The sequence below is a fragment of the Biomphalaria glabrata genome, chromosome 10 (assembly GCF_947242115.1).
Source record: "Biomphalaria glabrata chromosome 10, xgBioGlab47.1, whole genome shotgun sequence".
Lineage (NCBI taxonomy): Eukaryota > Metazoa > Mollusca > Gastropoda > Planorbidae > Biomphalaria > Biomphalaria glabrata.
The window spans coordinates 35,292,468-35,320,199 of NC_074720.1; the positions used below are offsets into that span (position 1 = coordinate 35,292,468).

General features: G+C 33.5%; 2 protein-coding genes across 8 annotated transcripts in view; both read right to left on the bottom strand.

Moving 5' to 3' along the window:
• Window positions 1-1,299: 1,299 nt before the first annotated feature.
• Window positions 1,300-27,732, bottom strand: part of LOC106061083 (UDP-N-acetylhexosamine pyrophosphorylase-like protein 1) — a 40,765-nt gene continuing 14,332 nt past the window's right edge. For 2 of the 7 annotated variants that reach the window (XM_056043571.1, XM_056043573.1), the window contains exons 2-12: window positions 18,520-18,693; window positions 17,049-17,196; window positions 15,977-16,181; window positions 14,531-14,706; window positions 13,236-13,408; window positions 12,424-12,617; window positions 11,566-11,709; window positions 9,240-9,431; window positions 7,846-7,878; window positions 7,025-7,094; window positions 1,300-4,759 (exon numbers count right to left, since the gene is read on the bottom strand). In XM_056043571.1, coding sequence (XP_055899546.1) covers window positions 4,661-4,759; window positions 7,025-7,094; window positions 7,846-7,878; window positions 9,240-9,431; window positions 11,566-11,709; window positions 12,424-12,617; window positions 13,236-13,408; window positions 14,531-14,706; window positions 15,977-16,181; window positions 17,049-17,196; window positions 18,520-18,648 — 1,563 coding nt within the window. In that variant the 5' untranslated portion in view covers window positions 18,649-18,693 and the 3' untranslated portion in view covers window positions 1,300-4,660. Of the gene's footprint in view, window positions 4,760-7,024; window positions 7,095-7,845; window positions 7,879-9,239; window positions 9,432-11,565; window positions 11,710-12,423; window positions 12,618-13,235; window positions 13,409-14,530; window positions 14,707-15,976; window positions 16,182-17,048; window positions 17,197-18,519; window positions 18,694-19,509; window positions 19,630-24,115; window positions 24,245-26,439; window positions 26,604-27,732 lie in introns of those variants that run through there. The other 5 variants (XM_056043576.1, XM_056043574.1, XM_056043575.1 and 2 more) reach the window with 5 other exon arrangements.
• On the bottom strand, window positions 22,804-23,790 carry LOC129928568 (protein psiR-like). Its single transcript, XM_056043218.1, has one exon. The coding sequence runs from the start codon at window positions 23,788-23,790 to the stop codon at window positions 22,804-22,806; it is 987 nt and encodes a 328-aa protein (XP_055899193.1).

Here is a 27,732-nt window from a genome sequence, read left to right on the forward strand (position 1 = left end):
AGTTGTTACACTTGCCATCATGTTCCAAGCCAACCTTAGCCTGAGTTTGTGTCTTTCACTGAATGTTTCAAAATATTGCCTATAAGAAAAATCTTTGCTTACTTAAAACTTTTTAGAATGATGTTTAGAGACATTGTTTTTTTAGCCTCTTCTTTATAAGTGATAAGAATCAGAAGTTTCAATAATTTCTACAGATATTTACAATTATTTATTTTTATATATTTAATGTGTGAGTATACCTGATTTCTTTAAGTGTCAGCAGGCCACATAAAAGAAGGCACGATGGGTGATTCGTAAAGCGCTTGGCTTCTGAACTGGGGTTTCTGGGTTCGAATCCTGGTGAAGACTGGGAATTTTAATTTCAGGATCTTTGGGTGCCTCTGAGTCCACCCAGCTCTAATGGTTACCTCACATTAGTTGGGGAAAAGTAAAAGCGGTTAGTCGTTAACCATAGGCCACAGAAACAGATGACCTTAACATCATCTGCCCTATAAACCGCAAGGTCTGAAAGGGAAACTAGGCCGCTTAAAACATTCTGGCGGGCCGCATGTGGCGTAATTTTCCCACCCCTGGCTTAATCCATTCTAGTTGGCTGGACTATGGTTTACTTTCTGGATTGGACAGCAAAGTATAATACCACAATCACTATGTCAGTCCCTCATTATCTCTGCTTAGTCTAGTTAGTCATGATCCTGATCTATAAGATCACTAGAATTAAATTGTTGAATTATTTTAGATTAGCAATAAGATGCAAGGAGCATGGTGTCTGAGTGTTGTAGTGCCTGACTTCTGAAACAAGAGGTCTTGGGTTTGAGCCTTGATGAAGACTGGGATTTTTAATTTGTGATTTTTAGGATGAAATAAGCTAATGCATCAATAAGTTAGAAATACACTTTAAAGAAATATAGATATTTTATAGTTTAATCATTTGCCCACAAAATTATAAATACAATTATCAATAAAAAAAATAAATGGAAACAAAATGTATTTCAACAGCATACAAAATACAGATCAAACAATTAAGTGTGGAAAAAAAATCTTTCACAGTTCCGAAATATACAAACAATTTTAAAATAACTAACACAATAGCATACATCTGAACTCTTGAACTGTTACAAATGTATCACCAACCCCTTGTTCAGGCATGTCATGCCAAAGACAAAATATAAATAACTATTTAGTAGATATACTTTATACAGCCAAGGCTCCAAATAGCAAAATAAAATAATTAAAAAACAAAGAAAACAAGAAACTTCTCATTGTAACTTTTTAAAACAGGTATTAAATTTTTGGTATGAACATTGAAAGAAGAGTGAACACCACTCTAGCATGTCAAGAGATGTGAGAGGATGCTAGTCTTTAAAAAGAAAAAAAAATTATGTTTTATCTATGGAGTGAAGGGTCAACCCATATAGAAATTCTTATTTCTGTGGCAAGCATGTTGTATGGCTTGCAAAAGAGCTAAGTGACTTCAGTTTTTTTCCTCATGTTATAGCACAATTTCTACACTTTATAAGCAAAATCCACATTAGAACATTCCTGTTACCCATTGTAGCCTTTTGAAGACTTTTTAATCAGGTTTCAAGGGTAATGCCCCACCTCAAACATTTATTAATTAATGGAATCAAAACTGCACTATACCAGGTTTCTCACTAACATAAAGAACTCTACCCAAGAATCTTTTACAAGAACAGAAGAGATTATATAATGTAAAAGCTTCTCAATGATTCAAAAACAATGATTGTGGAATATTTAAAGTTATAAATTTTATACAAACAAATCTTTTATTTAATTTTTATTGGTATGATATTGATCTTTTGTCTTTCAAAGTACAAAGATACATATAAAGTTACACATAAGCAACATATTGACTTGAGCAAAGGTTAAACAATGATCCTATCAAACTAAAAACCTTCAAAAACTTAGCTTCAATAAGTTTCTAGAAATGTGACCCATTCTGGTAACATAGGTCTTAGCTTGAAGCAAAAATAAATAAAGTCAGTCAAGGAAATAAAAATATATATTTAAAAAAAAATCATTTTTGTTGTTTAACATAATTTTCTTTTCATTTTTCTATACAAGATTTACTGACTATAAAAAAATTATTAATGTCTAAAAACAAACAGAAATCTAAGAATTACACAAATTATCCACTAAATAATGAAAATAAGCAAACAAATTATGAAATTTCCTCATCAGATTCTAGAAAAGTAGAAAATTGGGGGGAGGGGGGGGGGGAGAGGGACACCGAAGTAGAAAAGTGACTTTGCCAATGCAACGAAATTGTGGATTTCTAAAAAATCCCAAACAACTAATTAAATAAAATGTTAATTAAAATGAAGTTTTTCTTTTTTAAATTGTCATAATATTTTCTTTGTATTCTCAAAATGATATTCTGATAGTGTCATTCGATTCAATACACTTCGGATGGAGTCATTCAATTCAATATACTTCTGATAGAGTCATTCAATTCAATATACTTCTGATAGAGTCATTCAATTCAATACACTTCTGAAAGTCATTCAATTCAATACACGACTAACATAAAAAGCATTTATATAGCTCTTTTTTATTACTTTGACAATATATCTTATAAACTTGAAATAGCACTATGGAGTTTTTTTTATATAAATATTGAAAAAAAAAAATCAGCAACAAACTATATTGCATTCCTTCTAGGCATTAAAACATTTTCTTTTAATCATCTCAGAATTAAAAATAAACTGAATTAAGACATTAGTCCAAAATATATATAAAAAAACAACAACAACTAAAAAATGGTTCATCATAAATAGATATAAATATAAACATTTAAAAATGTAACATACAAAAAAAATAAAAAGGTCATGTTGTGTCCTTGATTACTATGTACAACAATTAGTAACATGACATCTTAATAATTGTCCAGATGCTGGTGGTCAAAGGCAGATTTATCTCTTTGCTATTATAACAACGTAGTCAACAGTTGGTCCCCCATATGGTACACCATAAATTCCATGACATATGAAAAATATATTAAAAAATTTGACAACAGGCCTGTAAAAGACTTTAAGCATTAGGCGAGAAAATAGTTTGTGACAAACATTTTGTTTTTAATAAAGAGATGGGCTTGCAGCATACATTTAGCAATGAATAATGAGCACTGAATGTAGATTTCTGATTAAAAAAAAATATATGACAACCAAGCCTTGAAAGCTAAGCTTAATAGTGAATATTTTACACTTGTGATATAAAAATTCCAGCTGATTTTTAATGGTTTGAAATGATAAAGAAATAATTTGATAAGCTAGTATTTTACCTAAAAGCAAATCATGGCAAAAACCCAACCATTTTTTTTTTTACAATCCCAGATAGACTGTGCAAATGCATTAAGCTGAATGGACAGGAAATTTCCTTGACCCTATCGTTTCTAATAAAAAGATAAAATGTACTACTCCAATGTTTCCTATCACCTTAAAAAGCAAAGCTACAAAATAAAGATGGCAGAACCATATAACCCAAACTTCATGCAGGAAAGAAGAAAGGTAACAACAGGAGTCAAATGCAGACTGTCATGTCTCAAACAGTGCCAAATGAAGCAGTTCACCCAAAGTCCCACAGAACTGGTCTAGTTAATCTTTTCTAGACAAGGATTTTCAACATTTAAACATGCTAATGCATAGCTCCAGTTATTAATAAAAATGATTTAGCTTATGGTATTTAAATTGGTTAAAGGATTATTTAATTTTTTAAAATAAAAAAATAGATCCATCAGTATGAAAATGAAGGTAAAATGGAAACAAGGAAAAATTTCAGAGATTAATAAATAATAGGAATTTATATAACTTCTATTCTACGCTACTGACATGTTTTGTTTGTTTCTTTAGAGATACAAAGAAGAGATTAACTATAAAAAATTGAAAGATTATCTTTGACTCTAACAGATAGGTATGTTCTATAACAGCAAAAGAAAAGGATTAAAGGTACAATTATAAATATGGTTTTTAGTTACATTAAGCATAACAGAAAAACATAATTTTTCATTTTCCACTTCTGTCTTCATCATGGACAAGTTGAGCCACACCATAGGTTTCAAACCAAAATCAGAAGCACCACTAAAGATAAAAACTTCCTGCTATAGTGTTTCCATTAGATAAAATTGATAATCTCATATAGTTTTTATCTATAAAATATAAAGTTTAACATTTTTCACAATGTTTTAGAACTGAACATACATAAAATGTGGAAATAGCTATTTAAGTGGCATCATTTAACTAATGTGGCCTCGACAACCTAGCAGGGATCACAAAACTCGCCTGCCTTAGGTACATAAGGTACAATGTATAATTGACCAAATAAACTTGCTTGACAAATTTAAAACAATGTGATACACAGTCAATAAATAAATAAATACAGCAGTCTTTGCCAGCATCATTGTGCATAATTAGTAAATTTAATACTTTAAGTTCAGAAATTTATGAACATAGCAAGATACGCTTTCATGTAATGATCCACTGATACATGTATATTTGTAAATCTGAGGTTAACTTAATAAGCAACAATGGTAGAATAACAAGCACAAAATTTAGCCAAATACTGAACCAATCAAATCTAAACTCCTTTCCAATTAGTTGATGCTACTACATGTACAAGTTAAATGAAATCTAAGATCCAAATGCTGTTAACTGGTTCCTTCCTTAATGACAACCTTTTTGTCCTCACCGAGCTCTATGACTAGTGGTGGTTTGAAGTGCTTGCCTTTAACTATCTCATCCAAGTCCTGTTTGAGAACAAAATTAATTCGAGACATACATTTATGCAAATCATAAATATAGAATTTTGAGAACATAAGCATTTTATTTGAGACTGAATTAAGAAATTTAAATGTTTGCAACTCACTAACTTCCATATGGTGTATAATGTAAGTCGAATCTCATTTGAGATATTGACGTCCATAAAGTAAAAGTACTCCTTTCAGACCATGAAATTTATAGGGCAGATGATGTAAAGGTCACCTGTTTCTACGAGGGTGTCATGCAGCCTACACAATGACACACCACCTACACTTTACTCAAATGCTGTCAGGTACCTATTAGATTTGACTGGGATCAGGGGTGTTTTAAAAACACCTTAGTTTGGAAGCCAAATGCTTTACCACTCAGCTACCACAAGACCACCATGCACCTAAGAGTTCTGCATGACAGATGATGTTTATTTTTGAGGGTGTTCTGCAGACAGCTAAATAACCAACTGAATTTACTTTCCCTAGATGAGGCTAGGTACCTGATTTGAGCTAGGTAAATTCAGGATCTATAACTGTGCCATCCCCCCAAATATTTAAGATTGATATCTTAAAGCTAGACCCCAAGACTGGATAATCTTTATCACTTGGTTCATATATGCAAAGGATTCCCAATATCAAACATGCTTGCTGCCACAACTTGCTGTCCCACAGGAAGTCTGGGCTAAGAAGTAATAATGTATACAAAAAACAAAAAAAAAATGGGAATAATAATTTACTAACCCAACTATATCAAGAGGCCCGAACAAGACTCTGGCCAAAAAAACCCTCCTACAGAACAAAAAAGATACTGAGAACTGCCTGACCTGGAAGCCACTGCATGGTTCATCTCAGATATAGGACTACTGATCTGAACCCTCCAAATATGTAAAATGAGAATGAAGAAGAAGATTTCCTAACCCAAGGGCAGATTTTTGAGCCCAATCAATGTGTGAACTACTTTTACCCAAACTTTGTTTTCTTCCTTTATTTTCTTACATGGGCATCACGGAAGACTGGCTATTTACTCATATATACATTTGTACTATTTTGAAAATTCACTTCATAGAAATTAATGTATAAAATATTTTATACAGAAAGTAACTAGAGAGACTACCAAGTCAACTTAGCAAGGGAGAGTAGAATGTAGATGACTAAATTCAAAGGAGCTTGAAGGTCAGACTTCATTAAGCTAGCATGCCCGGGCATGCTACCCTGCCTCATAGTGGCGCCCGGGTGGAAACGATCGTAAGAGGAAACGATTAGGCTAAAGGGTAGCAAAACAAGACTCCCGTGGGGGTGTCTAAGGGGGTGCAAGAGCATCCTCATTGCACTGCACAGAGTTGTAAAAAAGCTCCCACAACCTTGTCACAATCCAGGCGCTGTTACATAAATGGCATCTCCCGTACGGTTAGCCTGGTATAGAAAAGAAAAAATGGAGGGGGGTCTTAGTGTACGCGGCCTCTTACCCACCCGCTAGACAGAACAGTGTACATTGTTCTCATTCAGGCCTAGAGATCCAAGAGCCAAAGGCTCAACTCTACCTGACAGTTTCAAGAAGAAGAAGAAGCTAGCATGGGGAAAGTACTAAATAAAAAACATTCTATAAAGTAGAGATAAATGGATAGTATAATAATCTCGATAAATGCATACTAGTGATATATGTAATAATAATAATAATAATAATAATCTTTATTGCCCGTAAGTAAATCAGAATTAAATAAGTCATACTTGGCGTACAGTGCAGAATGAGTGTAGAGTGATGCTAATGCATGTTTTGAATGGAAATGACGTCAAAGCAGAGGAAGCCAGAAAATGTATTAGCATCAAAGGAATTATGTTTAAAATAGGACTAGACTAGTTGTGTGTTGACTTTAACATTAGAAAAGATGACTCAAAGATGACTCGAGTCTCATGTCAAACTGCATCCAATTAATCAGAGTGCCTAGGCTAATGATGAACAAACAGACTTTTACTTTCCCTTATTAATATCATATGAGCCATGTATCAGAGGTGGTAACTGAAACAAACATCCATGTTTCAAACTGAAATGGGATTCATTCCAAATCAAGACCATTGAATTGACAGCATTATAAGTATTTACACACCTCAAGATGCCTCCCAACTAGTTATTGATAGACTATGCTATATATAGAATGGAAAGGATGGAGAAGGTGGTTAGGGGGAAGGAACTTGGATAATTCAATGTAATAAAACTATGATAAAACTTTGTCTACAAATAGATAATGAAGGATCATTACTAACCTCTCCATAACACGAGACCAGAGGGGACACTTCAACTATAATGGTATCTTCTTCATCTTGACTTTGCTGACTATGCACACAAGAAAAGTCAAAAGTTAAACATGATTCCATATTAGAGAGTTGGTTGAATTCAGTTCAGCTAACATTATAATAATAGCGCCTCTTATTTTACAATTAATTTACCAATATATCATCATTATGAAACATTCAATTGCTTTATAAAAATAAATTTAAAACAATACAATGCAATTTTAAAAGTATTTTGTTTAGTTTTAAGTCATTGTTTTCTTGAGTTGTAATGCTTCCTAAAACATAAGCAAATTTTTAAGGACACGTACATTTTTCTAATTTAAATGTCATAATTAGTGAAAAGTAAAATTAGCTTTAGAAATAATAATTATGTGTGTAAACTCTCTCATTTATTTAAAGTGGGTTTTACATAAACTTTTCTTCAAATTAAAAGTGGGCAGAACAAAAGGGACAGAAAGTGATTAAGAAATCTTTAATTTAATACTTATAAATACATTTTCATAATTAAGTTATAGACTATAGACAGAAATTATCTGTACTAGGATAATTAACCATAACCCTAACTTAATAAATACATAAATATACCAACTTATAAATGGTCAGAGCTTTAGCAGTTAATTGAATTTTTGTTTAATATACTTGATCTTATACATTGTTCAAGTTTGATAGACCAATGACATAATGTTTAATGTTGAATGACATCTCTGTAGTTTAGGTCAGTATCATAACACACGATATATATAGTTTTGGGGAGCATCACATGTTAAAAGAAAAACAGAAGAGATACTTACCTCTTGCACCCATTTTCTTCAACGTTATTATTTCTGAAGAATCAAGACAATAAAATATACAACAAACCATGCACATGCATTTTGTGTTAACAAATACAACAAGGTTAAAAGTTAATAGTCAACATTTGTCTCGTATTAAATTAACATTTTAAACTACAGGAAGTTAAGACTTGAATTATGCTGTCAAATTTTCTTTTAAACTGTGATGTGAATCAATCAATTATAACAGCTTTGATTTATACTAATAAACAAGTATTAACTTATTATGTGTCCTGTTCTAAATAGCCAGTTGGCAAAGTAATAAATTCTAAATGATAAGCACCAGTTATCTTAAAAAATAAAGTTGGTCCTTTAATCAAATTTCTAATGAAGAACTGGTTTAATTTAATAATTAATTTTGGAAAGTTAACAGAGATCTAGTATAGTAACAATTTGAAAGACATGAAACAACAACATATTGAAACTTCCAACAATGATTGGCTCTCACTGAAAGCATATCACAGGAGAAAAAAAAAGGATCACATTTCTTCAAACAATTGTGTAATTTACTCATCCATAAATCTATTATTTATTGCTTTATGTACTCTTGATTTTTGTCTACTAAAGCAAACTTTAAATAAAAAATTTTCTCAGAAAAACATTTTGTTTGAAAATTTTATCTAATGGCTGACAGATATTTATTTACCCATTTCCATACACTTTTAATATATCTAAAAATAAATAAACCAAGAGCATTAATATGCATTTATTTTATACGTTCTATAAAACATTATATATATTTTTATCATAAAGATGTTTCTATATCAGAATGCATCAAATGCAAAACATTTGTTCAATAAAGTTACATTTTGGCACAGCAGATAAAAAGGATATGTCAAAAAAAAAAAGATTTAGATTAGATGTTGGAATGGTAATGATATAAGTTTAAAATTAAATGACTTAATATGCAAGACTTGTATCTATAATTAATACAGCCATAAAAACATTAAAAAGAATTTTGATCCCAGATGAAGTGACAAAGAAACAAAATATGGGTCATACTGACATATCCTAAATGTTCTGATCTATAGCACAAAATGACACACAGCCACTTCTATAAGTGACCTGATTTATTACAGGGACTCTTTATTCTCTAATAATTGTTGATTCATTTAATTTTTACTAATAATTTATAAGTATTTAACAAACATTTTAGAAATGAAACAAAAAATTAAATTAGCAAAAATATTTAGTGGTACCAATTAAACAACAAAAAAAATTTCTTAACTGAAAAGCTATAAAATATTGATCAAATAAAAATTTATTATGTTAGAATATGTTCAGCAATGACATTTAATATATGAAGACACAAGAGAAACAGATACAACAAAGAATAAATAAAAATAATTGCTAACCTTTGTATGTCTGTATAGGGTGTTCCATCAGAATGGACAAATGTCCCTCCAGCGGCAAGCACAAACCTATGGTGCAAGCTCATTAGGTCATTTCTGCATGTCGTGGGTGTGTCTTTTGGCTGCCCATCTGCATTCTTCAGGGGAGAGAACTCATCCTCTCTAAGCACCTCCCAGACAGCAAAATTCCTAGCACATTGGTGAAAACACACAAACACAAAACAAAACCAAGCACAACAAGGTCAAGGTGAAAAGGGTGGGGGCAGGGTTAACAAGAACGAGAGAGAAGGTGTCGGCATTTGTTGTTGTGTTAGCAGAATCAACAGTCAAGACCAAAATGCAAATATTTTACAAATTTCATCATTTTTGTTTTTACAATAAAAAAAATTATTTTCAATTTAAACCACAATTAAATTAACAAAAAAAAAAAACGGAAGTTGGAAGAAATAAAAAATTTTAGTAGTTGATTATGCAGGGTTAGAACAAAAAGAAAGAATTTCCAAAATTGTTAAACAAAATTAAATTCACCAACAAGCACAAACCAACCACCCCCCAAAAATGGATTAAAATTCAAGCATCAAATCAAATTATGTGATATTAGCAAATAAGAAGGTGATGAGTTAATGATTAGTTGTGGTCCATGCAGAATAAAGCAGGCATAAAAATTAAGCAGAAAAAAAAAACAACAACAAAAAACAACAATGCAGATAAAACATAAAACAAACCACAGACAGACAAACAAAAAAAAAAAAAAAGAAAAAAAACCCCGTTAGTAAAAAATAAACCAGCTAAAAGTGTATATGAATGTTTAATGAAAGCATTTCAAAACAGTGGTAACTACGGCAGATTCATCATGGATGTTCAATAGTTAAAGTTTGAATTTTTAATCGAGGCAGTCTTTTGTATGCCTGAAATTTACCACTGTTTTTATTAACTATGATAATCAATAATTTATCTATTTATATGTATAAGCGTATCTGCATTAAAAAGCTCATATAACATATATTTAATACATGTTATGTTACGATTGTTCCCTCTCTTTTTAATGTCATAAAACCAAAAAGACAAAAAAGAAATTAAATCAAAAGAAAGAGAAAAAAAAAGAAATTCAATATGTTCATACTAGAGATTTTGTGGTTTTACTAGGGAAGTTTACAAAACAATGTGTCAGAAAAGCTGCGCTCCTTCCCAAATGATTATACTACAAACTACAAGACAAATATGTAACCCATTCTACCATTGTCTACAATTCACCAATATTTATGTGTATACATAAAGTTATGCCAACTCAACATTCACCAAACTTATGTTTACATGAAAGTAGATTTATGCATACCAATAATAATTCAGATAGGGCCAATAAATAATATGTGACCTTTTAAATTCTCAAAGCAGTTGCAATGTTGATTTCAGTGACAAACCCCCCAACCCTCCAAAAAAATGATCACCTATTCATGTTTTTGTCTTTAGATATGATGCGTTGTAGATCAACTACTCATTTTATTGTGAGGGGATGGGCCTTCAGAAATCTACTGTTATTGAAACAATAGTTTGATGAATATCTTTATGGAGATAAACTTTACTTCAGCATTTCTCAAACTGTGGGGTGTGAATTTCTGCCACAAAGGGCAGAATTTTTTTTTAAGGGGCCTAAAATTATTTGTATTTGCAGTCTGGCTTAAATTCATATGTGAAACCAATGTTTCATAAATTGTATTCTAAATCAATTGACATATCATGAAAATATAAAAAGCTCTGTTAAAGAGGAAATTTCAAAACCTATTTGCCAATACAATTCTAGTCTAGATCTCTTTCATACATCAGAATTTTGAAACTATTTTTGTTTTGTTTCTGAAAATGCCAATTGTAAATGTTTGAGAAACACTGATTTTCAAGATCATCTATTTATTGTGTTTTTTTTTTAAATTTTATTTTGACTAGAATTGCTCTTTTTACTAACTGTATAACATGGGGATTAAAATTATCAAGGGCAGTAACTCAGGCTGAGTTACAGAATGGGTGTAATTATTACTTGTAAGTTGATATTGGAGTCTGCAGAAACTCACAGGTTGAGTTACAGAATGGGTGTAACTGTTATTTTAAGTTGATATTGGAGTCTGCAGAGGCCAAGGAATTAAAGCTATTCCTGACAATAAAAAATCACCAAACAACAAGAAATTACACAAGCCTCATTTACGGATGATGATGAAATATGCTTTGAGTTTGGATAGTATGAAATCAATAAAAGATCAAACCTAAGAGACACCTAAAATAAAATGTAACTATTTGTTATTTTTAACTTCAAAATTAAACTATGGCTCAAACTTACTGAGCAAAATGGAAAACATCAAAGACAAATTTCTCCATTTTAATTCCATTAGGAGAATCTGGTTTCTGTAACTGGCCATTACTGTCAATGTATGGGATTTTCTTTTTAGCCACGTGATGTTTTAGCTGGGATTCATTTTCTTTTCTAAAATATAAAAAAAAAAACAACTAATGGCTAATGTTATATGTTAACTTATGTAAGTACATAATATTCTTCCTTTTTTTTTTTAAACTTTAATGTTTGTAACCAATTTCAATTAATGATTCCTAATGTGCTATTAACCCAAAGAAAGATTTTGTTTACTCTAACTAAATTCTCAAGAGTACTAAGTGCAAAGGTCACCACTCCTTCTTCATCTCTTCATGTCAATAAACAATAGCAAAAGTGGAACAATGAAATAACATGTTGTTGAGGTTTTATTCTATATCTGTACAAATTATAATGAAACCAACAACTGGATTCCCAAATGCTCTAGTACATTTATTTATATTACGATGAGAAACACACAGCTGTCAGGTTTAGCCCCAAGCACTCATAGGCAGTAAGGGTCAGAGCTTGAGTCTTTAAAGCAAGTGTAACTGTTCATGGCTTAATGCCTTCTATTGACTGATTTTAGGTGGACAGGTGACATTTCTGTGACCAACAATTACTAAGTGTCATATTGCCTGTACAATGACCAACCTCTTTTAATCTTTCTAACAGAAACCAGAAGCCACAGAAGTTGAAATCTGAACTCAAAATTCTAGTCTCTATAAGAACTCATAACCAGAGCTTTAGTTCTACAACTTAAAAGTCAAGGCTCTCTTTCTAAAAAAAATATTGTTAAGCTAATTTGACAGCATTATCATGGTCACTTACTTGCAAACAAATTTTAGGAAATCAACCTTAAAGAAATGATTGCAGATGTTTCCAGCATTGAACAAAAGTCTGCCGTCTGCTGTCCTCTTCTCAGCAGTCTTGAGAGTAATCTCACTGTATTCTACCACTTGGTACTTGCCATTCACTTTACACACAACACCCACAGCTTCTTTGGGTAGAGTTTTCTCTACTACCTGAAACATCAAGTCGGCTAAATTACAATCCAGAAACATCATTGTATTATTTCAGTTGAATCACAATAAACTTCAAAACTGACTGATGTTTTTGAACTCATTTTTGACATTTTAATGTTTTATCTTTTGCTTTACTTATGGGGCATGGTGATGGTGGCTGACATGTAAAGTATTTGAAAATCAGTGAAGAGTTGGATTTTCAGCATTGGGATTTTAGTACGCCCCTGAGTTGACAGAACTTTAATGGTTACTTAACATACATCGAGGACGTAAAGGAGGTTGGTTGTTGTGCTGGCCATAAAAAGATGAGCTTTATATCATCTGCTCCCCTATTCTTTTACGCTAAAAAATGAGTACCCTTTTTTTTTACAGGGACTACATTTCAGCTGTTTCCCAACAGTTATAAATCAAATTTTTAAAAATCTTTATTAATTTTTATTACAATAATATACGTTCTGAAAATGTTTAACAATCTTTTTTTGTAAAACTGTTACTAGCATTTTCCTAATCTTAGTTACATAATGATTCTTTTTTAACATTTAATTCACACAGAGAAATGTGTAACCCCCCCCCCCCCCCCAAAAAAAAAAAAAATTCCAATCAAACAAAGAATCTTACTTTGGCTCCACATTCAACATCCTTTGACAGACAGAAGCCCACAAACACTGGGTCAGCCATTTTGACCAGTATATTGTCCACACAGTAAACATGAACATACTTCAACCCCCGGGCAGACATTTCATCAAGCATTCCTTGGTTCCTGAGGGCTTGGTACAAGCCTCCATTACCAGCTGAAGAGAGAAACAATGAGAAAATGTGAGAAGACTATAACATCCCAAACACTGAAGAAGTCTGTTCTCTATAACAGTTTTATCATTTGACTTCAAAACAATATAAACAGATGTTCCCACCTTTAATGAAACTTGATGAGCTAAAAGAAATATTAATAGGACTAATCTTTGTATTTGGTAAAACTAAAGTAAACTTAAGTGTCATGTTATTTATTTTTTTGGCTGTCGGGAATTCAACAAAGCTGTTTTTCAACAAGGTTGATAGACAAAAGTAACTACAAATCAACAAATGTTTTTTAGAGAGAGATTTTAAGCGGAGATAACGAACAGATAATTGCAATGATTAATTACAAGTTGATTAAAAGTATTAACAAATGATTTTATGTTAAGGACCACACAACTATTTGTTTGTAAAATGTTTTACATGTTTCAGATGTTCCTTCAGAATTGAAGATAATCTACATCCTAGCCCAAACCCACAAGACCATGGGAGATGGCAGCAGCTAGAGTATGAACCAAGAACCGTTGAGAGGACTGAGCGATTGTCCAGTGTGCATACCACATGACCAGGCAGCCATCTTAAGCACAGACAACTATTAGCATAAGTTAAGGACCCCACCACTATTTGTAAAATTGAGAACCAAACAACTATCTGTATAGTTAAGGACCACACAACTATTTGTAAAATTATGGACTACACAGCTATCTGTATAATTAAGGACCACACAACTATTTGTGTAGCTCTTTTTCTTTGGGAAACATGAGGGGGGAAATGGGTCAAATTTTAGTGCTTTTTTTTTTCAAGTGAAAGGATGACAAACATGTATATTGCTTCAAGAAATTAACAAATTTAGCAGAAATTTTGTAGTTTCTGAATCATTTTCTAAAAATCTGTGAGTGTTGGGTGACCAACAGCACTTTATGTTCCTTCCTCAATATGAGATGCAGCTATCTGAATTGACACATGATGGTGTGGCCCAGAGAAGAAACCAAATAAAAACTATTTGCTTAATATCAATAAGTAGTCTTTAGTATTTTTGTGATGTGTGGATCTAGAAAAGAACAATTTTCTAGTCCAAAGTGGACTAAAATGTACCTCACAATTCTTCCACTGTACTATACCTGGTGCCAGGGCTACTTTGGACTGAGATTCTAATATAATTTTCCCATTGAAGTCAAAGCAAGGGAGCAGACTCTGTTCAAATAAGATAATGTTTTCCTTCTGCAGACCAAAGTAATTGTTTTTATGGAAGAATTTCTCTGTGGCTTCTTTGGTGTGTTCACTGGTCATGATGTACCTGAAGAAGGAAGTTCAAAATTGGCAAACATTGATGTGTTGACTCAATAGGATAAATATTCATGTCTGTACTCAATAAACAGTTTTAAAGTTAGTTTGCATCAAGAGGCTTTCATGACAATAGAAATGATGTAGGAGAGCTGTAAACTTGCTTCAAAGAAATACTTTTATTCTTTCTGTTTGATTCATCATAGTGTGAATCTTGTGGATATCAGAAACAATGGCTTAGCTAATAATATATAATATGCCACTGCCATGCGATCTTGCTAGACAGCGTTAATCTAGATGATGTTATAGATACCTTTGCTGCACAGAATGCACGATCTGAGGCGATATAAATTAAGATGTCTAGCTTGTGCATTATCTCGACAATAAACAAAGGTATTATTCATTAAGAGTCTTAATAATTATTTTTCAGTAATTTTACTTATTTACTGCACCAATGTCGAATGTCAGGATGCAGGGGCCCCTAAATAGGTCAAGCCCCCAAATCCCTAGTTATGCCACTGATCACCAGATAAGTTGGATCTATAATATTTAAAGTAGAACCTCATAAATTGGTCAAAAGATCATGGTCTAAAGCTGTACATTGCTAAAGTAAATGCACTATATGTGCATAGGGGCCATTTAAAAAAAAAAATTGTTTACCAACTTCTTATCTAGTCTGCCAATCTTCTCTTGTTTCCTAACTTGTGTTTTCTAATCTGTGCATTTTGTTTTTTATGCAACTTTTATTCCCCTCAACATTAGGGAAATGGCCAGGACTATTATATGAAAGTGACAGTCAATTGATCATTTATAAGAACATACTAATTCTTTTTGTTATAACCTGTTCTTTTAGTTGAGCTGCACGCACATGTTACTAGGCTTCAAGGTTAAAGGAACTTTATTAAAGTAAAGTGAAGTTTTGACCAAGAGACAATGACTGAATGAATTAAAAAACAAGACTAGCATTTAGGAAGTAAACAGAAGACTTTTGGGTCGGCTTTAGTAATTGAAGTAGAGATTTAGCTTGATGATATTTAACAGTTCCTTTCATTATTATTAAATGTCATGTTCGACAATTGCTATCACCGTCGACTATCTTATATTGCCTGTATTATTGGATTTCGTTATTTTGAATGTTACCTTCGTTTGATTTATCTTCATGAAACACAGTGCGGAAGCGCCTAACAATACATACATTATTAAAATTGAATTTATAAGCAGCTTGAAATACAATAAAACTACATAAAAAGGTTTCTTGTGAATGATATCAGTTTTTAGCTTACCAAGGGACATAACAGGTTTGACCAGTTTCTCGTTTGGCCAGCTGTTCCAGCTTGAATATTCTTTCTGCTTGTAATTGGTACAGAGTTTTCCCAGAAGGGAGACCCACATCATACATTCCTTTCGGGTATGGAACTCCCAGTCTTGTGCCCTGACCTCCAGCTAGCAGTAGTACAGCAACTTCATTGTTGCCTATAGCCGTCAGACCTACAACAGCGAATAAGGAAATATGGACGAAAATCCTTATTCTGCATATCATATTTTATCTCAAACAGAGTGATAATCTGAAGCAACCAAATCAATTCTCTTCCTCGAGTAAATATAAAATGCATATAAATAATAGGCAACCTATTTACACAGAGCTTCTAAAACATATGGGGGTGCAGTGGCTGAGTTGTTAAGCACTTGGCTTCTGAACCTGGAGTCCTGTGTTTGAATCTTGGTGAAGACTGGGAGTTTGAATTTCAGGATTTTCAGGGCACCCCTGAGTCCACACAACTCCAATGGGTATCTGACTTTAGTTGGGGAAAGTAAAGGCGGTTGGATGTTGTTATGGCCACATGACACCCAGCTTGTTAACCATTAGCCACAGAAACAGATGACCTTAATATCATCTGCCCCGTGGATAGCAAGGTCTGAAAAAGAAACTTTACTTTACTATCTAATGTCTAATAAAATACCTAGGGTTTACACTTTATTCCATAACATCTAAAGCAGTGGTGCCAAGACTGATGATCTTTAGGTGTATTAATTTTATTACTTACTAGTAAAGGGTAAAGGTAAAGGAACCCCTTTCAGACCTTGCAAACTATGGGGTAGATGATGTAAAGCTCATCTGTTTGTAATGACCAACCGCCACTACTTCCCCAATGTATGTACGGTATGGAGGACTCAGGAGCGTCCTAAAAATCCTGAATCAAATCAAAGTCAAAACTGGGATTCCAACTTGAGACCCACTCAGTTCAGAAGGCAAGTACTTAAGCACTTGGCCATCATGCCCAAGATTACTTAGAATTCTTGTTAAAATATATTTTATATTTTTTTGTTTAGACTGAATCTCTAAAATGAGCATACCAATTTTTCTGTATTTGTCTAAGACCTCGTCTGTACTTCTGGCTACACTACCACAAACAGCTGGCTCCAAGGGTTGAAGATGTTCATCTATTTTCTCATTGTTTTCTTTGAGGGATTGGTCAGCTTCTTGGAAATATTCATTGGCCTCCTGGTCAACACAATATCAAATATCAATATCAAATATCAATATCAAATATCAATATCAAATATCAATATCAAATATCAATATCAAATATCAATATCAAATATCAATATCAAATAAAATACTATTGAAAACTTAAAATTCTCTATGGAAAACATTCAGATTACATCATAAAAACTTGTATATTAGGAACAAAAGAAGCAAGGAAAAAAAAATATTTTATAAAACTTTTTTCCTTAGAATATGTTTTTCTTATGACTTACTTCTAAATTGATGTTTGAGTGTAATATGATGTATGACTAACTTCTAAATTGATGTTTGAGTGTTATATGATGTATGACTAACTTCTAAATTGATGTTTGAGTGTTATATTATGTATGACTAACTTCTACATTGATGTTTGAGTGTTATATTATGTATGACTAACTTCTAAATTGATGTTTGAGTGTTATATTATGTATGACTAGCTTTTAAATTGATGTTTGAGTGTTATATGATGTATGACTAACTTCTAAATTGATGTTTGAGTGTTATATGATGTATGACTAACTTCTAAATTGATGTTTGAGTGTTATATGATGTATGACTAACTTCTAAATTGATGTTTGAGTGTTATATGATGTATGACTAACTTCTAAATTGATGTTTGAGTGTTACATGATGTATGACTAACTTTTAAATTGATGTTTGAATGTTATATTATGTATGACTAACTTCTAAATTGATGTTTGAGTGTTATATGATGTATGACTAACTTCTAAATTGATGTTTGAGTGTTACATGATGTATGACTAACTTTTAAATTGATGTTTGAGTGTTATATGATGTATGACTAACTTCTAAATTGATGTTTGAGTGTTATATGATGTATGACTAACTTCTAAATTGATGTTTGAGTGTTATATGATGTATGACTAACTTTTAAATTGATGTTTGAGTGTTATATGATGTATGACTAACTTCTAAATTGATGTTTGAGTGTTATATGATGTATGACTAACTTCTAAATTGATGTTTGAGTGTTATATGATGTATGACTAACTTTTAAATTGATGTTTGAGTGTTATATGATGTATGACTAACTTCTAAATTGATGTTTGAGTGTTATATGATGTATGACTAACTTCTAAATTGATGTTTGAGTGTTATATGATGTATGACTAACTTCTAAATTGATGTTTGAGTGTTATATGATGTATGACTAACTTCTAAATTGATGTTTGAGTGTTGTATGATGTATGACTAACTTCTAAATTGATGTTTGAGTGTTATATGATGTATGACTAACTTCTAAATTGATGTTTGAGTGTTACATGATGTATGACTAACTTCTAAATTGATGTGAGATATTTCAGATGCCAGTGACTGCTGCTGCTCTTCATTAAGTTTGTCCCAAAACTGTAGGAGATGACCTTGACCTGCAGCCTCACATCTCTTCTTCAAGCTTTCAAAGTCCATTTCTCTTTTTATTTGTTCAAATTATTGTTTTCCAGAGCTTTAAAACTGTTAAAGGAAAAAAAAAAAGGAAATAATTTATTGACAGAAGGCCTAGCTATAATTATACAAAAAAACAAAAGAGATCTATGCCATACATTTAACAACCGTGGTGTCTACTATTTTAAAAGAAAAACGGGGAAAGTATTAGACAATTATGACCTGCTTCCCCTAATAATACTCCCACAGACTTATTTTATATAAAGAAAGCATGCATAGTGAGTGGATAATTGCTATTAATATTAATTTGTAAAAAAAAATATGGTTCAAATACTACCCACTGTCGTCCCTGCCAACCTGTAGGAGGTTTGGACTAGCATGTAATAATTTTACAAATTCTGAAAGAATGTCCAAAACATCTAAAACAAAGAAAAATATTCACGGTGGAAATAATCTTCAACAAAAAGTTCATAGAATCTGCAATCGTAAGTTCGGTAAGCTTTTAGTAGTCCCACACAAAAAAGAATATTTTTTTTAAGTCACTGCATAAGTCTCCAGTAAATTGATCTAGAACTATAGCATATTTTAATTATCTTTGGTTATTGTTAGCTTAAAAAAAGTATAGTAAAAAAAGTTACAAAAAAACAAAGATAAACTTATATCCAACTAAAATCAGAACGAAGTAGAGGAATATCTCGTAAACGAACAAAGAAGCGGTATACATTTTACAATAATGACACTAATGATTGGCGACGAGACTTGCAAATGATGCAAACTGTAATAAATCTATCCAGCTTTTACATGAACAAAAAAAGCACTAGATTTAGAAGTCTGCGGAGTAAAAAAAACAAACAAAAAAGTTCAAGGAAGCGCTAAATGACAAACCATGTGTTTATGATCAGTCCGTGTTGAGAATTTGGAATAAAACAAAGACAAAACCCCAGTATTCCAATAGCTGACAACACACAACAAACGGCGAGGCCGGACTGCGGACCAAACACGAGCGGCCCAATTATCTCAAACCCATTACAACCACTTCAAGATAATCATTAGTGATAAAGAGAAAAAATGCATTATGAACGCGTCCTTGACATTTTGATTCCATGAATGTAAGATTGCACCTCGTACTAAGTAAAACGTGTATAGGCTACGGGCAAAAAAAAAAAAAGCAAGGTACTAGCCTTAAAAGACAAGAAGGCCTATCACTGGGTAAAGCCTAAATGATATGTACACAGTGGTACCAGTTTATTCAACAAAGTCATGCCATTTATACTCCCCCCCCCTTTCCAATACACACAGTAAATAAACCAAAAAAATTCTGTGCCCCCAACATGACAGAATGTATCTCTCAGGTTAGCTCTCACGTACCTAAGGCTTGCGTCCTGGGCCTGACAGCTTTCTGAAGTTTCAACGACTAACAAACGTGAATTGAGTTTCAAGCATTCCTTCAGAAATGAAGATGACGTCACCCTAGCCCAAACCTCCTGCAGGACTCCGGGGGTTGGCGGCGGGCAGAGTTCGAACCCGGGACGACAGTTCGGAACGCACACGACCACACATGGAACGCCTTTAACTATTTAATTCATGAAATGTATTGAGATGATCGGTTTCAAACATGTAGCGGGTATCAATGACATACACGGCGATTACATCATTTACGTGATTAAAAATACAAGTAAGTTATGAAATGAAAAGCCACGCCTCACAGCAATAACTCGGGAAGCAATATGCCAGTAGGGGCTCCCTTTACACCGCAGGTCGGTTGCCTCATTTAGTCTCACGCCGGCTCATCAATAGCCTGACCCAACGCATGATCTGAACCTGGCATTCCTCAACAGGGAAAAACCAGCATATCGAGGGGCGGCGCAGTGTGAAGAACCCAACAGACATCTGAAGCAAGTGGGAGGACAAGACCAATAATAGCAAACACAAGGGACATATACATATGCAACCGATGTGCATACGAAAATTTCGAACACAAAAAGAATTGGTGTACCTAGCGCCGGGTTCTAGTAAGTGGGGATGTTGGGTAGAATTGTTGTGGAGGCCCCTAACCTTCTTGCTGCATTTAATCTAATATGAATTAATCTAAAAGCATGCAACATTTGGGATAAAGTAAATAGGGTTCTTGCAAATTTCGTTTCGTTTCTCATATTTTCTTATTGCACATTAATTTAAAAAAAAAAGTATACTTTTGAAATGTGGAAGCCCCCTTGTAGCCGTAGTCTTGCAGTGTCTTACATCCAGTCCTGGTGTAACAGAAGACTAATTCACGGGCTAAAAAGTATGTTAGGGGGATCCTTAAATTATGAACGCGTTTATTGAAATAAAAAAACGGAATGGGGATGTTCTGGTTATAAAAACAATAGAAAGCCTGGAAACAAATCTAAACCACCTTACTTCTCCAATTTAAAAAAAAAAATAAACGCCAATATTCTGGATATAAAAATCAGGACTTTAGTTTAAATAGACCCTTTAAAGCTCCATTCACCTTTACCTATTCCTTAGTCTGCTGAACCGTTGGGGCACCATACATGATTCGTTGACCGTCTTTCTCTATTCCTTTCCATTAAAGGCAACTAAATATGTTAGAGAAAAAAAATCGCAGTGTTCGAAACAGGCAATAGCTCTTTGCTTTCACGAAATCATTTCTATTGATTAGGTCGTATCACTTAGTGCACTCTTTCATCTGTCAAGCTTTATGTTGCATCTGCTATGACATGTATTAGATTGTATGCTTTCAGTGTACATTAGAATGTATGCTTTCAATGTACATTAGAATGTATGCTTTCAGTGTACATTAGAATGTATGCTTTCAGTGTACATTAGAATGTATGCTTTCAGTGTACATTAGAATGTATGCTTTCAGTGTACATTAGAATGTATGCTTTCAATGTACATTAGAATGTATGCTTTCAGTGTACATTAGAATGTATGCTTTCAATGTACATTAGAATGTATGCTTTCAATGTACATTAGAATGTATGCTTTCAGTGTACATTAGAATGTATGCTTTCAGTGTACATTAGAATGTATGATTTCAGTGTACATTAGAATGTATGCTTTCAATGTACATTAGAATGTATGCTTTCAATGTACATTAGAATGTATGCTTTCAATGTACATTAGAATGTATGCTTTCAATGTACATTAGAATGTATGCTTTCAATGTACATTATAATGTATGCTTTCAGTGTACATTAGAATGTATGCTTTAAAAGAAACGCAACGTCACTATCCTAGACAACACATAACTAAAACAATAACAAAACTGTGTTGACACCATGAGAAGTGTGGACTAGAATTCTCAAGCTTACTGCAGACCACAAAGTGTACACACACACACAATACACATCGTCGGTAACATATTTCAGGTATTTGTACACAAACACATTCGCTGTAGATTCATTCCTCTCTGCGCGTGCCTGTGTGCTGATGCACGTGTGTATTGAGCATCATACAAGCGACAAGTATTGACCAATCGATGACAGCTGTCAGTCAACATTCACAAAAAATACCGAAAGTGAAACATAAACAACAAGACATTGAGAGTTGTAACACGACTACCTTTTTTAAAGAAAAGTTCCTTCGTAAGTTTTTTTTTGTTGGACTATTTTTTCTAACATATCACACTTCTTTCCTCACGATTTCCCTTCATATTGTTACACCGTCGTACATTCAAATGATTACATAATCTAGCTCAGCGGAATCGCGATCATATTTTTTTTGATTGAAGATCATTTCATTTTAATTCATTTGTACCCCCGCCCCCTTCCGCTGATGTCTGTATACATTTTCATTTTGATGCCTGTCAAATGTTACTCTTATATTATGCCAACTAAAAAGAATGCGTCATAAGTCTAGTAGGATGTCTCCTAACAGCAAGGGATGGCAAATCTCATACATATACTCCCACAGAGACGCGAATAATATTTGTACTATGCAGTATGAATCCATAACAAGAAACATGACTATTAACTCCATGCATCGCTTTACAATTTGAAACAAAAGATGTTGGGGGGGGGGAGAGGGACATCCCGCTCCATTGTTTCTATTGGAATAATACATTCTCAACACAGAATTCATATTTCTCTCATGCTAAAACGTGTGGTTTTTTTTTAAAGTCATACAAGTCTATACAGAAGTGAATTGATGAGATGAGCAGATAAGAGAAATAAGTTAAACCACCCCCTTCTTTCGCAAACACATTGAAAGCAGGGACTTAATTGATGGAGAGTCAGCATTGGTGCAGTGATCGGACTTAATTGATGGAGAGTCAGCATTGGTGCAGTGATCAGACTTAATAGATGGACAGTCAGCATTGATGCAGTGATCAGACTTAATTGATGGACAGTCAGCATTGGTGCAGTGATCGGACTTAATTGATGGACAGTCAGCATTGGTGCAGTGCTCAGACTTAACTGATGGACAGTCAGCATTGGTGCAGTGATCAGACTTAATTGATGGAGAGTCAGCATTGGTGCAGTGATCGGACTTAATTGATGGACAGTCAGCATTGGTGCAGTGATCGGACTTAATTGATGGAGAGTCAGCATTGGTGCAGTGATCGGACTTAATTGATGGACAGTCAGCATTGGTGCAGTGATCAGACTTAATTGATGGAGAGTCAGCATTGGTGCAGTGATCAGACTTAATTGATGGAGAGTCAGCATTGGTGCAGTGATCGGACTTAATTGATGGAGAGTCAGCATTGGTGCAGTGATCAGACTTAATTGATGGAGAGTCAGCATTGGTGCAGTGATCGGACTTAATTGATGGACAGTCAACATTGGTGCAGTGATCAGACTTAATTGATGGACAGTCAGCATTGGTGCAGTGATCAGACTTAATTGATGGATAGTCAGCATTGGTGCAGTGATCAGACTTAATTGATGGAGAGTCAGCATTGGTGCAGTGATCAGACTTAATTGATGGAGAGTCAGCATTGGTGCAGTGATCAGACTTAATTGAAGGAGAGTCAGCATTGCTGCAGTGATCAGACTTAATTGATGGAGAGTCAGCATTGGTGCAGTGATCAGACTTAATTGATGGAGAGTCAGCATTGGTGCAGTGATCAGACTTAATTGATGGAGAGTCAGCATTGCTGCAGTTATCAGACTTAATTGATGGACAGTCAGCATTGGTGCAGTGCTCAGACTGCTGCATGATAGAATGAATTCATGCCATAGTTAAAGGATTTTGACAGAGAATTTGAGTGCAATCCTCTCTCGTGGGCTGTCCCACTTAATGGATAGAGGCATTCAAATAGGGAAACCCAATGAAAGGTTAGAGGCAAACAATGAATGCTCTAGTCTACTTAAACAGACATACTGAGAAATAAAAAGAGAAATAGTGAGAGAGAAAGAAAAAGTGAGAAAGAAAGAAAATGTGAGAAAGAAAGAAAAAGTGAGAAAGAAAGAAAAAAAAAGGGAGAGGAAAAAAAAAAGACTGATGCAATTAAAAATATATTCAAAACGTTTTGTTAAACTACGTTTTAATCTTCTAAAAGAATCCACAAGGATCAAGGATAAGGCCTGAATTGTTTAGATTTAAACTTGATACATTTTCTTGTCATGCTTGGTCTCCCGTGTACTCAAGGTAGACATTTCTATTGTGAAATAGGCCGACATTATGAGTCATCGTTTTTGCGTGTCTGTGTGTGTGTGTCTAAAAAAAAACAACTAAAAATATAATCGGACAAACCAACTAAACAAATAACAAACAAACAAACAAACGCAGGCATGCACACACTGTCTGGTATGTGACCTACTCTGTCTTGCGCCCCCTTTTACACCAAACACACACGCATATTCATGTCCCAGTTTTTTTTAAAGGTAAAACTTCGTAAAGCCTCACCTCTTTTATCCTATGGCCAAGACACAGTGTTGACCTTTACATCTAAACTATACTAACTCACTTTCAACTGAGTTCAAAACGCTGCACAACAAATAGAGGAGCATGCGTCTAGGAAAATATGCCATGTGTAATATTTCTTACTATAATATAATTACCACAACATTGGGTGTGGTCGAGCGGAGAAAAAAGCTTTTATCTTTTAATTGAAAGTATAATGGTTCGAGGCCCGATGAAGACACTGTGGTCAGGACTATGAGCTATGCCAGTACCAAACTACAAAAAACAACAACATATATTTGGGCAGTGCTTTTTTTTTTTTGTGACGGTACGCACCGGTACGGCGTTCCGGCACCTTTTTCAACGTGGGGAAAAAATATTACTTTTCTTGTATTTTACCGTTTATTATAGTTAAAAGTTAGGCGATCCATCACTGAGTACCGGCACCTGTATTTGGGTAAGAAACGTTTCGGGTGTTGGCCCTTGTGATGACCATATAAGACCATTCGATGCCGTTCTCATAGAAACGTGTGCGATTTTCTAGTCTAATTCAACAACCTCATTGACCTTTATATTTTTAAAGAAAAAAAAACAACAACAAACTAACAAACTAGAACACTATGTATGTTTGAATATTGATGCAAGCTATTTTCTTTTTAAATTAAAATTAACAGTTTCATCATGAACAAGATTAGGATTCAAGAACTTCGAAAGTTTGGACCGAACTAATTGGGCTCTAAGTTTGTGAGATATTTTTTTGTGTTGTCTTTACACCTCAAGAGAGGAAACAACCCCACACGGCGGGAAAAAAATCTATATACACATTTACAAGGCGTATAAATTCTTCATGGTATTAATTGAATTGAAAATGAACTGAAAAGAAAATTGATCAATCTATATTATCTTATAGTATAGATGGACAGATAAATCTTTAAAACTGCATTGGCTGAGAAGTGCCAGGTTCAAGATCTAGATTTGAGCATAATCAAGTATATTTAACTTTATGACAGGTTGTCTTATTTCCGAACAAACACTTGTTATTATTGTAATTTTAAAAAGGAAGACTACTATAAGCAAGAGGGGAAAAAAAAAGCCCCAAGTCAATTCAATATATCTATAACTATTTAATCCTAATTCTATCGAGATCTATATGTAATAGTGAACAATTCAAAAATGGTTTTAAAATTACAAAAAAAAATATCAGTTAAGAAAAGGTTAATAGCGGTATGTAAACGATGAAAGAAAGAAAGCCATACCTTTTTTTTTTTTAAATCCCTAAGTCCAAACGAAACACGCTAACGTTCTGTCTTATATTATGGTTTCCCCTGTACGGAGCCACTCCAAACTAATCCAGCCCAGAAGCTTTAAACGCAGACAATCAAAACCGGGCCACTCCAAAAGCAATCTTTATCTTCACATCATTGAGAATACAGGAGGGGGGGGGGGAAGCCCTAACGTGTGACGGACACAAGTGTTACGTCCTGTGTTAGATAACTGTGAAATTTGACACACAGAGACCCTCGATTTCTTGGGACTCTCAAATATATCCTTTAAGGATGTAATCTATTTTAAGATCAATGTAGGAGGACAAACGAATATAGATTATGTTAAAGCGAATGCAACAAGGACCTACACGTTAAAACTAATGTAGCATATGTTAAAGCTTATATGGCGTATGTTTAAAAATAATAGCATATTTTTATAACGACTGTAGAAGACCCTATATGTTAAAAACTAATACAGCATATGTTAAAACTAACATAGCGTGTGTTAAAACTATTATAGCATATACACGTCAAAAATTAATATATTTTTATAACATTGTAGCAAGTGTATACTAACACGAACGTAACCGTATATATTAATTAAAACTATTTACAGTACTTAGTTTTTGAAATAGTCTATGTTAGCCCTAGACATTATCTATAAAACTTCGCAGGGAATGTCAAGTTTATAGCTTACAAAATACAAGGCAACAAATCGTTTTCTACAGACTCGTGATTCGTGAACGTATTCACGTCTGGCTAACTTGAATGTGGACTAAGAGTTGTAGACAGACTATTGTGTGACGGTATCAGCAGACACTTCCTCGTATCGCAGACATGCGGAACTCGTCGTCGTGACGTAATCGTACAGAATGACTGTGTGTGTGTGTGTGTGTACATTGCACGGTCATCAAAGAACGATAACACTTATCTGTACTTCTTGTAGCAGAACTGAATGAATTAAGGAAGAGGAAGAGAGAGAGAGAGAGAGAGAGAGATTGGATGACGATGAAATACAGTTCAGGAGGACATAATCATACATTTAAGTCAGAGCTTCACAAGTCTCGAAGTCTAGACAAAACAGAAGTTGTTGAATAATAATGACACTGCCCTACCTTTCATTTCTATAAAAAAAATAATCTAAAATTAGACACGACAGGTTAGGGTGTGATCTATAATTAGACTTCAGAAACTAAAAAGGATTGCAATTAATTTAGCATAAATTAATTTCAACTAAGAACGCACTCTGGCCTCAAGCGCTAGTGGCTGAAAAAATATTAAAATCATATGAAAGCCATGGATCAATATTAAAGATAAATGAAACTGTTATGTTTTTAAATATTGAATCAATTACTTTCAGCAATCTATCATTTCATGCAGTGGTTCTCAGTCACAACGGAACACCACAAAATACAGTGATCTAAGTCTGTTACACGACTTCACAAGATTCAGTGATTCTAAGTTGGTCATACAACACTACAAAAATTCAGGGATTCTAAGTCTGTTGTACAACACCACAAAATGCAGTGATTCTGTTACACGACACCACAAAATGCAGTGATTCTAAGTCTTTTACACAAAATGCAGTGATTCTAAGTCTTTTACACAAAATGCAGTGATTCTAAGTCTTTTACACAAAATGCAGTGATTCTAAGTCTTTTACACAAAATGCAGTGATTCTAAGTCTTTTACACAAAATGCAGTGATTCTAAGTCTTTTACACAAAATGCAGTGATTCTAAGTCTTTTACACAAAATGCAGTGATTCTAAGTCTTTTACACAAAATGCAGTGATTCTAAGTCTTTTACACAAAATGCAGTGATTCTAAGTCTTTTACACAAAATGCAGTGATTCTAAGTCTTTTACACAAAATGCAGTGATTCTAAGTCTTTTACACAAAATGCAGTGATTCTAAGTCTTTTACACAAAATGCAGTGATTCTAAGTCTTTTACACAAAATGCAGTGATTCTAAGTCTTTTACACAAAATG